The following is a 13,691-nucleotide window of genomic DNA, read 5'->3' as shown; positions in this document are numbered from 1 at the left end:
TGTGGTGGCACACATTCATTTGCATATGTGGATAGTAATTACACATAAATAGGAAGACTCAGTTAGTCTGAGGAGGTGTTCACCAGAAGCCACCGAAGGCCGCCGAGAACAGATATGTTTCTCCAGCAAAGACTCTCTTATTTGACACCATTATGTAAATATCCTGTAAATATACCTTTTCCTAATACACTTCTTATTTGATCTACCTTTGTTTGTTGAGTCGTCATTTGTATTGCTTTCTACGTTACTTGTTTCAACCTTCAAACTTAACAGTATGTATGTGTGTGTATGTATGCATGTATGTATGTATCGGTGTGTATATGTCAGGTCATGTCATGTGCTACTGGTACCATGTAATCCAGTACTACCTGCCTCATGGTCGGGTCACCGGCGACTAAACTGGTTCCCCATCAGACTTGTTTTGTGAGGAGGGCGGCTAGTCTCCATGAAGGATTAAAAACAAGACCTTCTAAAGGGCGAATGAACTCTTTTTCTGGGTCAACGGCCAACTAGCACCGTGTGTATTTGTGTGTGTGTGTATATGTGTATTGGGGTGGAAAGGGCTACCGTAAGCCGTGGTGAAGGCAACCTTTCTAGGAGAAGCAAATCTCTGATTTAAAAAACCATAACGCGGAAGACCATTACCCGCATTAAGCTGGTCTGCAGTTTAATTTGTTGCTGGCTATCTTGCTCTTGCTTGTTGCTGGATCTCAACATTTTGAACCGAGAGACTTAGCTGTCGTACAAAGCTAAGACTCTGTAACATCATATTTGTATAGATACTCCCTCAGGCATTTTGGCTCATGGATTTTAAATGTCTGAGGGAGTGGCACTCGTCTGACAAGACGTTGCAATCATCATGTATGTGTGTGTATGTATGTATGTAGTTATGTATGTATGTGTGTATGTATGGGCAACGTTAAGTATGCTTATATATTTATATGTGCAGTACAGAATTCATTTCTAAACCAATTAATCTATCATTATGAATTTTATAGAACAGTTGTTATACGTAGGAGGTAAAGTAGGCTATATTTAATTTAATTTAGTCTTATGTAAAATAGCGTGAAAATTGAATGAACGCCAATTACAAAAAACTAGATGCCTTCGAGTTCAGTGAAATTTTAACAATAAAAATAGTTATATACCAATAGTCACCAAATGTCAGTGTTTCTGTGCTGTTTTAAAGTCTTTTAGAGGATATTATTTGGGCACAATACCGCATATGAAGATGCAAATAATTCCTATTTTTATTTAATTTGATCCATAGTCATTAGATTCCATTTAAATAAGATTCCCTGAATTTTTATTTTTTCTTAAGACCCCTTAAGCTTGAACCTTTAATGTTCTAGGCATTTCTTAGTATCAAAATAATGTAATTAGTTTTAGTCAAATTTGGAATAAGGATTGAAGGCATAAGGTTTAATATAATTATGACGTGATATTTAGCTTCGTAAGGAGACATAAAAATGGTGCAAAAGTTATGAATCCTCAGTGAACACTTATAAGTGAAACATGAAATATGATTTTCAATGAGAAATGTTGTAAAACATTTAACAATAACACTAACGTCGCCGCATATTTCGGAAAAAATTTAACAAGTATGCGAACGTATCTGAGGCGTAACTGCTATTCTCACAGATTGATTGAACGTACTTTTCTTTCTCTTGAAAATGAGGTTTATCTCGAACTATTGAGAACTTTACACCCCATCCTAGTGCGACACATTGTGTTGGTAAATAAATATTTTATAATTGAAAAATTACTGAAATCTTTCAATGTCGTCATTATTCTTTGTCTTGTGCCTAACAGTGTTCTTCTACAAGACTGCCTTATCATAGCCTTCAAACACAAATTCTTTTCACACTACGTATAATTCTTTCGGCAAACTGCAGCATCCTACTAATATATGGAACAACATCTTACATATGTTCATGGAGAAGAATTGAAAGCATACTTGAACAAAATCCAAGTTATCTTATGAAAACCACACAATATCCAAATAAAAATCTATGTAAAAAAAAAGCCTTCAGATAAATATCAGAATCGCCAATGACAACAGGTACTATAAAACAAAGCACTCATTTTTTGCAGTGACCAAGAAAATCCGATCTTTGAGAACATCAGAGGTGCACGAGAATGCTTCGCAACAGAAACTCGCACAGACCGGATTTGGCACTACCCTCAAAGACTTACCGATGACCATGTATCTGCTTCTGTGGAATCCAAGTTTCCTCTTCGTCACATTCACCTTCACTGCGGAAGCAGCCTTGTTGGATGGCGTCACAACGTTTTTGCCAAAGTTCCTTGAGAGCCAATATGGACAGAGCCCGTCAAAAGCGTCTTTGATAACCGGTAAGATTATTTTAATCATGTGTGTTTTACCGTTATGTTGACTGTCCGCACTGAGTTTGATCGCCTTTATATTCTATATATTCTTTAATTTCGTATGAAACAGATGATTATATTGTTGACATTCGTTTCCCCGATATCTTTTCACATGAAGATTGGCAACATGAGAGTGTTTCTATGGATTAAACTAGATTCGAACTTGGCCCACCTAGATTATCAGGTTATATGTCCTCACTTTTTCGGCAATGTCATTCTTTGTTATGTATGTTCTTTTGCCTTACGTCATGGAAAACGATTTGTTTGTTCTTTTTCCTCAAACGCGTATGTCGGTGATTTGGATTCAAAACCAACGCCTTGCCTTGTAATGTTAAATGATATTTAAAGGTCAATCTCATAACATTGTGTTTTTTCTTTAAATTTACATTAATCTACTGGATATGAGTGACTTCCTTTATGCATGAAATAAAGTTGTAGCCTATCTCTTGGCTTGAATACGATATTAACGACGGTCACGGTTCTGGAAATCTAACAAAAACCACGCTGATAATAAGTATAATGTTATTAAATGACGGAGAAAAATAGATAAACACATGTACACTATGAAAATAGAAGAATGGTTAAAAAAGGACATATTAAAACATGATAAACATATATATATATATATATATATATATATATATTTCCAGTAATGTGAAAATATCTTAATAAAGAATTGTCCGTTTAGGTAAGTAAATGTGCTGATGTTTGGTTGAAAATTTTTCAGCGTGTAAAAATGCATAAGGGTTAGAAATGTACATACTCATCGTGACAATATGCGTAATAGGCAGTGTGAGATTGTATGCATTTTTTTTTACTTCAAGCAAAGCACAATGCCACTTAGATGTAAGGGGCTACTATGTCTACAAGGACATTATTCAAAGAGTTGAGCAGCGATATGTCTTCACATTACATTTAACTCCTGCATGTCAGTACAGTCAAGGGAGCAGGAAACCTGGAGGGAATTCCAAAGTCTAGCCGTTCGAGGAAACAAACTATTACAGTAGAAGGCCTTCCGACATCTAAGGATTTTTCAGTGAAGGGTGAGATTTTGCTGCTGGTTTGGTTAGTCTGGGGTATTTACGTCTAGGAGGCACAAGTGCTACAATTTCGTCAGAGCACATCCCATTCGAATACTTGTAAAATAGGCACAAGGATGAACATAGCGACGATGGGACAGGGACAGGAGTTTGGTTGACAGTACGGAACCTATTAGGTTGGAAACTCTATTCTGGGCCCTGTCTAAGAGTGAGAGACTAGTAGTAGATGCAACATCCCAGATGTAGCAGCAATACTCCGTGCACGGGCGAATTATGGATTTGTAAAGATATAGGATGCTCGCTGGTGTGAGTATTTTTCTAGTATGGTAGAGCGAGCCAACCTTTTTTGGAGCAATCTTGGCAATGCTTTTTTTTATCATTGTATCTATATGTGAGACATGTGACCGTTGTTAGTGTGTGAATATGTTTATCGTTTGTTAGTGTCTGAGAATGCGTATGCGTGCGAGTTCATGAAACACTGTGCGGTGTTGAGTATTCATTTTGCCTCCCTTATCGAAGTGTAAGGGGTTTGAGCATAATATCATGTCGCGTTCTAGCATAGATGGACTCAATCTGTTGTCCTGAGATTTTGGTTGTCTGTTTTACTTTGATTTGATTTTTGCACTGGCTCTTTAACTCTGCGTTTCAAACGAGCGGGAATCATAGTCATGGATAGAAAATATTGAGTTTGACGCTTTTACTTTATATCCTAGTTTCTTTATGTCGAAAACGGCGAAAAACAAAACAGGAAGCTAATGGATTAAATAATGGGAGTACGTTTGCTAGTCTGTCTATGGAGTTAGAGTTTTTGGCAGAATATCAACAACTTTTTGTTTATAGTGTATCAAAGCAAATACTTATTGTAATGTTGCTGCCACATATGAGGAGGTGTCTCTCAGAACATTATTTCTTGCCTTGACTGGGTACAAAATTAACTTCGCGATTCACAGATCCTTCCTCACCAAAGTGATGTCATCATTTATCCGCTCTATTATAATTTCCGTAGAATATTTTGCTGAACTTCAACCTCTGCTACCTCCTTATAAAACTATTACCGTAATAAACCATCTTACTTTTACAGTCACACAAAATTTATTTTTTATTTTTGTTTGTGTTCATTACATAAAACGCAATTTCCATGAGCAAAGTTTATTTCTTCCTGTGGAATACGTTGCCAAAAGATTGTTTCACTTGGTGATGCAATACGGTCATCGAAAGCCAAGGTCAACAAACACTTGTCAGAAACAGTCCTCATGATTCATTCATTCGATTCATTATTTTCAATGCTCTCATAATATTTAGCACCATTCAATTCCATTAACCATTATCCTCGCGTTGTCTTTAGCCTTGATAAGTGGTGGCGCATTAGTAAATGAAATAAAAAATAAAATACGACACATTTGTTGTTTTATTACGAAGATTTCAACTAAACATGACTAAACATGAAATCATAGGCGTGGGTGAATGCGTGAAATGGTGACTATTTCGATTTTTCCGTTGACGATTGTTGCATGCCCAATCGATAATGAAAAAAATGTTCTATCATAAATGAGACTAAACCGTTTTCATAATAAATCTACTTTGTTTTATATCGATCCAAATGACATGCAATATTAACATTAACTAAACGTTTTGTCGATTACAAATGAGCAAAAGTTACAGCCTGTTGACTTAGAATGGGTGTTTTATGCCGAATTAATGATTGATTATAGTTAAATTTGTATTTATTTATACGTTAAATACTAATCCCTATTAACGAACGGATACCATAACACTTAGTTCACTGCACTTTATCATAGTAAAGGTCCATATATAATTTCAGCTAGTTCGGTTCGATTGTTTCCGAAAAAAAAGCTTCTAGAATAAATGGTGTCCTGTAGTGACCAATCCCTCGTTAACTGTGCAGTATGCTGCAACTTATCATAGGAAACTCTCATACAAAATTTCAGCCAGATCGGCTCATTAATTTCTAAGAAAACTTCTAGAGAAAATGTGATATTGTGCTGACGAATCCCTATTAATCCGTGACTATGCATCGAACGGATACCATAATACTTAATTCGATGTACTTTATCATAACAAATATTCATGCAAAATCTCAACCACATCGGTCCGGTCTGAGAAAAGTGGAATAGATAGTCAGACAGCGAGACATAGGTATATATATATATATATATATATATATATATATATATATATATTGTGTATTTACGCAGAATTTTTTCATTTAGACAAACATTGTTGAACAGCACCCAAGTGTTTCTGCTTAATCGTCTTTTTTTTGTAGTTTCTACGTTGTTCGTATGGTCGTTCTAATATCTCAGTCGAATTTGTGTAAGAAAATCGATTAACGATACACTTTTAAAAAACAAGCTCAATTTGCCAACACCTAAAACAACATGGCTGCCCACATTCCCAATTTAGAAAATCCTAGTCGAAAACACGAAAATCATTCATATGGATCCAAACGTAAAAAGACTAAAAAAAATATTGGAAACAGCCAAAAACTAACAATGTAAATTTTGAAAACAATAATTTTAAAGTGACTGGGTGTGCAACCATCCACTATGTATATATATATATATATATATATATATATATATATATATATATATATATATATATATATATATATATATATATATATATTGTGGATGGTTACACACCTTTATTTAGAATTCGATAAAACTCCCCCCAACATCATCTATAATTTTTTTATTTGATCTATTTCGTTCCTAATGAATCCCACGCTAGGCGCCGAATCCCCACTGCGTTACCTAGCATCTTCTCTACTCTTCTGATGAGAAGCATTAGGCTTCGAAATGCCTTGGCATAAAGAGTTCCTTCTATCCCCCAACTAATTGTTTGTATTCCCTTATTGAATAAATGAACCAATCTATATTTACCAATATAGAGTTATGTGACTTCATTCCTCATTCCTATTGTTCTCCTATATATATATATATATATATATATATATATATATATATATATATATATATGTGTGTGTGTGTGTGTGTGTCTGTCTGTATCTGTGTCTGTGTGTGTGCACGCGCACATATAGTTGCACATGTATATCTATATATATGTTGTAATATAAATTTATAAATGAATTAAAAAAACTGTAAATTCCATACCATTTTGTAAATCACACTTTTGTACATTAATTTTAGCAAAGTTCTTAACACGTTAACAACATATTCTTTCTACACACGAGACTCTTCACTATTTCAAGTAATTTAAATGTAATTTGAACTGAAGCATATAAAAGCATCCAGATTTTAAACGAAACAGTAATCAAAAAATGCCGGAAGACGACTGGAGAAAATCAGTTGGAAGCACTTGTAAAAAATAACAAAAAACAACAGATGGACGAAAACGATTATGGAACTTTTTTACACAAATTCGACCGAGATATTAGAACGACCATACGAAAAATGGAGAAATTGAAAAATAAAACCGACGATTAAGCAGAAATACTCCGTGCTGTACAACAATGACTGTTTGTCTGTCTGTCTTTCTGTCCGTTTGTCTCTCTCTTTCTCTTTCTCTCTCTCTCTTTCTCTCTCTCTCTCTCTCTCTCTCTGTATATATATATATATATATATATATATATATATATATATATATATTAGCAAAAGTACCCGTCATTGACTGGGTTCAAAAGCAGCCTACAGAAAATTGACTTATTAAAGTATGAATGATAGGTTATGAAAAGGAAGGGTTGTAAAGAGATATCTTCGAATTTGGGGGTATCAAAACCAAGGCAAAATATGATGAAAGTAAAAATAAAATAGATAACCACCCATAATTTATTATACCATACTTGTTCACACTGAAACACTTATCACAATATTCTGTGGATCTATATTAAAAAAACCTTGTTAAACTTTGTGACATATTTCCATTCTATGGAGGCCAGGCGCGAACGCAGGTCCCACAATTTTATTATACCATCCCTATTTAAGTAAAACATACTTATCAAAGTATTATTATGTACATCTATATCAAAAACACTTGTAAATGTTTTTTTTTATCTTTAAATTTTTTATTTCCATACTTTGTGGACCAGGCACGAATGCAGACCCCATAATTTTAATCAACCACGGTTCTGCCAGATCAAACATGCCCATTCCTATGTCTTGATACATCTTCTATCATTATATGTAATCAGTTTTTTAAAATAGTCAACCATCTAGGAGCCTATTCGTGACCAGACACACACACACACACATACACACACAGACATTCAACTTTATATTATATATATATATATATATATATATATATATAATAAAATGCGTATCAGTAGCGCTTGAGAGCCAAATCACAACGCAATATTACGAAAATGAACAAATATTTTACTTGCTTGAAATTTATAATTTAAATATATTTCGGAGTTATACTCCATCTTCAGTATTTTGTACATTTTTTTCATTCTTTATTTTTTTCTTTCTTGTTATGTTGTAAAGTTGGAGAAAGGAAAAGTTAGTTAGTAAAGATCCGTGCAGTGTCTCTCAGTGATTGTATTTTCAAATATCGAAACGGTGCGTTGGCTATGCGAAAATAACGTCAGTGGTGTAAGTTCCATTATAGAAGCGTTGATTTAATTTGAATAAAACAAAATACGTATCAGGTGCGTTTAAAAGCCAGATCACAACGCAATATTAGGAAAATAAACAAATATTTTACTTGTTTGAAATTTATAATTTAAATATATTTCGGAGTCAAACTCCATCCTCAGTATTTTGTACAGCTTTTTTTCTTTTTTTTTTTTTTCTAGTAAGAAACTATGTTGTACAGTTGGAGAAAGGAAAGATCAGTTAGTAAAGATCCGCGCGTTGTCTTTCAGCGATTGTATTTTGTAATGCGTATTTAGTTTATTCAAATTAAATCGACGCTTCTATAACCAAACTCACACCCCTGATGATATATATATGTATATATATATATATATATATAGAGAGAGAGAGAGAGAGAGAGAGAGAAAGAGAGAGAGAGACTCAGACAGACAGATTGTATAATGCCACAACATAATGCGTGATTCTCTAAAATATTGTATAGAATCTACATTTGAATTTTACAATTTAAATAATGGCTGCACTTAAAGTTTAAAATGCAAAGTCAAATGTCATAGATCAAATGTGATCTAAAGTGAAACATTCATTTCGAACGCGCCCCTATCTTGTTAAAGAACCAGCTATTGATTTTATGAAATTATTTTTAAATAATCACTTCAACTAAGTTTAACGTACATTTCTAACGCACCCCTGTCAAATAAAAGATTTTACACTTGATTTTATAGGCTGGGTTTTTCTGCTTATGCGGTGATAATTTTTTTCAAATCAATTTGTGATGTTTGGTTGTATAAAAGTGTTAAACAACAATAAAGATAAGGATAACAGTCCGTAAATAAATGAATAAAGTGAAAATCGGACTTTCTTTTCTAATGTGATTTTTTCGATTATCGATTTTCGATACTTATCAGACATATTTCGATACAAAATCCTATGAAAGAACACTCTCGAACATATTACGCATGTTCGAGTGAAACTTTTGAAAATAGGCCCAACCGTTTCCGAGTTCATAGGCAACGAACACACACAGTTTCTTTGATATAATAGTAAGTTGATCCTTACCATATGAATCGAATGGTTCTATTGCTGATATTGGTGTCCCTTATATCTTTCTAGTCAGGATTATTTCTTACGGGTGGAACCGTCTAAAGGTTCCTTCCATCTCAAGCAAGTATATTTCTGCGTAATTGGGTTCGAACTTCTCATACCAAGATTGTCAGTCTGTTTCGTTAACCAATTAACTACCGACAAAAGTTCATTTGAAATAATAGGCGTAAATCAATGTTCAAATCTGTTTATGCGTTGTGAATTAAGGGAGATAATCAATGTATGATTCTCTTTTCAATATTAGAAATGGATAGAAGAGTTCCTTCCCTTTAATTTGGTCAGTATTTTCTAAGAGTCGCGTCCCGTGTAATCCTTTTTGTAAACTAGAACTTTATAATAAATCTCGACTATCCCGTGTAAAAATAAGCAAACTCGTATTTTTACTGATATTTATTTTAATACTCTTTCATGAGTACAAATATAAGCAGAGTTAAATGGAAGTCTGGAAAATTGGTTTAGGAGTGAATCCTCTGCATAATATAAATAAATGATGAACATATGTCAATTGTTTTGTCATTTATTTGTACATGCTTTGTTGTTGTATTTAACATACACTGAGCTTTATAAATCAAATGATTAGTATGAATAAAGGGTGAAATATAATTGAATAAACATATTTTTCCCATATACATACACACACTCACACACCAACACGCGCGCGCACGTGTGTGTGTATGTGTTTGTATCGATAATCTAAATAACCACTGGACCAATTGAATACTATATTACTTGTTTTGATCGGACTATTGTTCTAATCTTGAGTGTTAGTTGTGCAAGATTTTGATGGTTTAGCCTTCGAACGTTGTCACCCATGTTGGTTGTTTTCTTGGGAAAAAAAGAAGAAAAGTTACTGGCTCGTAGGTATATTTCGTATTCTGGGAATTGGTCTCTGTTTTATGGCTGCTGTTTCGTATGTGGGAAAAAATTGGTTGATAAAAGGAAGTGGCAACTCTAATATATATCGACAGAGACTTATCTCCCTTCCATCGAAAACATAAAACAGATACCAATTCCAAAAATAACACGCAAGATGAGAACAATAGTCCTATCAAAACAAGTAATATAAACAATCAACCCTTATCTAAAAAATTCAGAACTGTATAAATACGAGTTTATAATTTATAAACACTACTAACCGTCCGATTGGTCCTATTTTGCCTCGTTCATCTCCCGTCTAGCCGAAGTAAGAACCGAACTGGCAAAAAAAGCTCATAGGCATTACGTGCATGAGGTTGTAATCAATGAAGTTGTGGCCTCGCCAGCAGAGCGAAGGGTGGAGTAATAAGGTATTTATTCAGTGGCCATTAAACTATTCTCTGGGGGAGTGCTTCTCCTTTTTTTTTTTTTTGGTGGTGAGACTAGTGATATACTTTTGCAATTATTTGTAATTATTATCCTTTTAAATATTATTAAATTTTCTCACTGTTAATTTTGTTGGTTTTATTTTATTTTTTTTTTTTTTTCATAGGTTGCATTGCAGTTCCAGGTGCGACAACTGGTCAGTTTATTGGCGGATACGTTTGCAAAAAGTTCAACTTGAAGATCACGGAAATGACCAAAGTGGCGTTAGCTGGATTTATTGTATCTTTATTAACGTGGGGAGTTGTCTGGCTTGGCTGTGAGAAACAAGCCATAGTTGGAGTCACCCATACTTACCAAGATTCCAGGTTCGATTTTTCATTCATTTCCATTTTATATTTCATTCATGTTCTGTTTGCATTTCGTGCCTACACTGAAATTGCAACCAGTGATGCACAACACACTTAAGTCTTTACACAACGAAAAACATAAGCATCTATTGTGACAATTCCAAGCTAAGCAGACAGGGCTTAACTTGAGCAAAGGTCAATTCTCAAGTACGAGTAAGGTAAAACTAACAGAATAAAACAAACTGATATACAATTTGTTGGACTGGACACTTGAACTTGTGCTTGACCACCTAAGACTCAAGTAACTTTGATTTTGTACTTTCGATTCAAGTTTTTTTTAAAGACTAGATAGGAATTAGCCTGATTGTGTTGGCTATTCTTATTGATTATTATTTATCAATGCAAATATTTTTTCGAAAGTTTGTAAAATTTTACCAATCTACTTGTTTGTTTTCATTAAGAGTTGTCATATTACATTAGAGAAAATAAAAACAACAAATATTAATACGCACTTCAAACTGTCGAAAAATTGCGGAACAGCGATTAAAACTGAAAAGGCGGTAATTTGCAATGTTTAGCAATTGAATTGGTTTCGTTTTAGTGCCGTGTGTGAATGGAGAATCGTCCAAGTTAATGAAAAATTCTAAATCAAATATGTAGGATATATCTAATTCTGCAGATAATATAAGCTAAAGCTTCTTATAATTATAGGATAATATATTTAACACATCTTTAAAATTATAATCATAGGATAATATATTTAACACATCTTTAAAAATATTTAAATATACCAATCTTATTTCCTGAGGATACATTTAAATATGCTCTGAAGATGTATTATATATATATATATATATATATATATACATATATATATATATATATATATATATATATATATACATAAATATAACACGGAAATTACATAATACATACCCGGATTTCCTCCTGGAATTATTCCATTATAACATTATATATATATATATATATATATATATATATATATATATATATATATATATATATATATATACTTCAGAATAATATAATGCAATAAATCTAATGGAATGCAAACCCAGTGATTATCGATCTTACAAAATGTTATTGGCTGTAATATTTTTTTTTACACAAGTAACTGACCTAGTGGGACTTTTTCTATTAAAAGAAATTAATATAGAATTCAACAATCTGCAAGGAGGTTTCTACAGATATGGCGCATTATTCGTAACTCCCGCCAGGCCTAGGCAATACAACAACACTATTAAATAACTACACGAATTTTTCAAATATTTTGGCCTAACAATTGAAGTTGACTCAAATAAAAAAAAATCCAATTTTTTAGACATCTCCTTGAATCTATATTCTGCATCTTACACCCCTTTACCATGAGCCGAATCTGAACCTATTTTATGTGTACAAACAATTCAATCATCCTAAGTCAATAATTAAGTCAATAGTACCTTCTATCTCCAAAAGGATATCAAATCTTTTAGCTGACAAAAAGGCTTTTGACCAAGTATCGACATTTTACAACAATGCTTTAAGGAACTCGGAATGTAAAGAACATATGGAATATAACATAAAATAGTCTCGAGTGAAAAAAGTTGAATTAAGTAATTACCTACAATATGACAATAAAAACTAATAACAACAAAACAAGACAGCATACCCTAACAATAATAATCTAATCACAAAAGAAACCGCCCCTATACAATTCAAAACCAAAGCCAATATAATAAAAATAGAAGAAAAGGGCGTAAGAAAACTATTTGGTTCAATCCACCATTCAGCTCTAATGTAAAAACGAACATACCCAAGGAATTCTTTAGAATAGTAGAAAAATCCTTTAAGTTTCCGCATAAGTACAGCACAATAATCAAAACGCGGATTCCATGAACAAAGCTTCTTTCTTAGAACTGCACGCCTGGGGAACTCTGTTCCGTCTGCCTGCTTCCCTCCGGACTACAACTTGGATGTCTTCAAGTCCAATGTTAACAAATTCCTAATGAACCGCCCCCTTAAGTAAACACTTCAGCAAATCTCCTCACTAACGTAATGTACTTGCAATAACCCTTATCCCTGAGTGGCTTCCGGGCCTTGATAAGTGGTGATCACTGTGTAAAAAAAAACAATATTAAACAAACCCTTTATACAAATATCATATTCTACAATGTCAAATCTTGCCAGACAATAATTTCAACAAATAATATGAAAATTTAAAAAGCTCAGAATCTTCCTCTTAATTTGGTACCTAGTAATAAATGTAAATACCAAAATAAAGATGAGTGCCCTCTAAATAACGACTGCATGCACAAAGACGTAGTATATGCTTGCACAGTTACGCAATTGCTGAAACATGAGAACAGCAAATTCTACAGAGCAAATGACTAATCAAAACATTCCGGGCACAGATATAAGTAGTCAAAGATCTAACAACACTACTACCAACAGCAACAGCAGCAACAACAACAACAACAACCAAAATAGAAAATCTAATAATAATATTATTCTCAATATTAACCTGCAGAAAATTAGCCAGCACTCGCCTTCCACATCTTCAGAACTTCATTCAACTCAACTCCCCAACATCAGGAATGCCGATCCTGAGTTGTATAAACCACTAAACAATGATAAAACATTAAAAACATTCACTTATATAGATGCAACATCAAACGTAATAAAAGTAAGAATTTCAAACTACATGCATTCCTTCAAAAGTGAAGTGTCTCAAAATAATAATACTAGAACATTTTTAATCACATTAATCAATAGCCTAGAGGACAAGAATATTCCCTATTCAATTAAATGAAGTATACTGAAAAAAGCTAGATCATACACTCCTGGAGCCAAATTTTGTAATCTTTGTATCCCCGAAGCAGTTGATATTATCACTTTCCTAAGGTTGTAATAAATGCTAAGAACGAGTTAGT

General features: G+C 33.3%; 1 protein-coding gene and 1 long non-coding RNA gene across 3 annotated transcripts in view; one reads left to right on the top strand and one right to left on the bottom strand.

Moving 5' to 3' along the window:
* LOC145243878 (uncharacterized) overlaps positions 1–13,691 on the bottom strand; it is a 313,790-nt gene that overhangs the window by 240,495 nt on the left and 59,604 nt on the right. The window lies entirely within an intron of this gene.
* The window catches only part of LOC145243875 (solute carrier organic anion transporter family member 4C1-like), a 164,709-nt gene that overhangs the window by 103,461 nt on the left and 47,557 nt on the right, over positions 1–13,691 (top strand). For both annotated transcript variants that reach the window (XM_080106948.1, XM_080106947.1), the window contains 2 exons: positions 2,095–2,355; positions 10,581–10,779. In XM_080106948.1, coding sequence (XP_079963074.1) covers positions 2,095–2,355; positions 10,581–10,779 — 460 coding nt within the window. The remainder of the gene's footprint in view (positions 1–2,094; positions 2,356–10,580; positions 10,780–13,691) is intronic.

Source organism: Euprymna scolopes, chromosome 22 (assembly GCF_053919585.1).
Source record: "Euprymna scolopes isolate OS-2025 chromosome 22, ASM5391958v1, whole genome shotgun sequence".
Taxonomy (NCBI): Eukaryota; Metazoa; Mollusca; class Cephalopoda; order Sepiida; family Sepiolidae; genus Euprymna; species Euprymna scolopes.
Note: the sequence above shows the minus strand (reverse complement) of the source record. Positions and strands in the feature narration are given on the sequence as shown.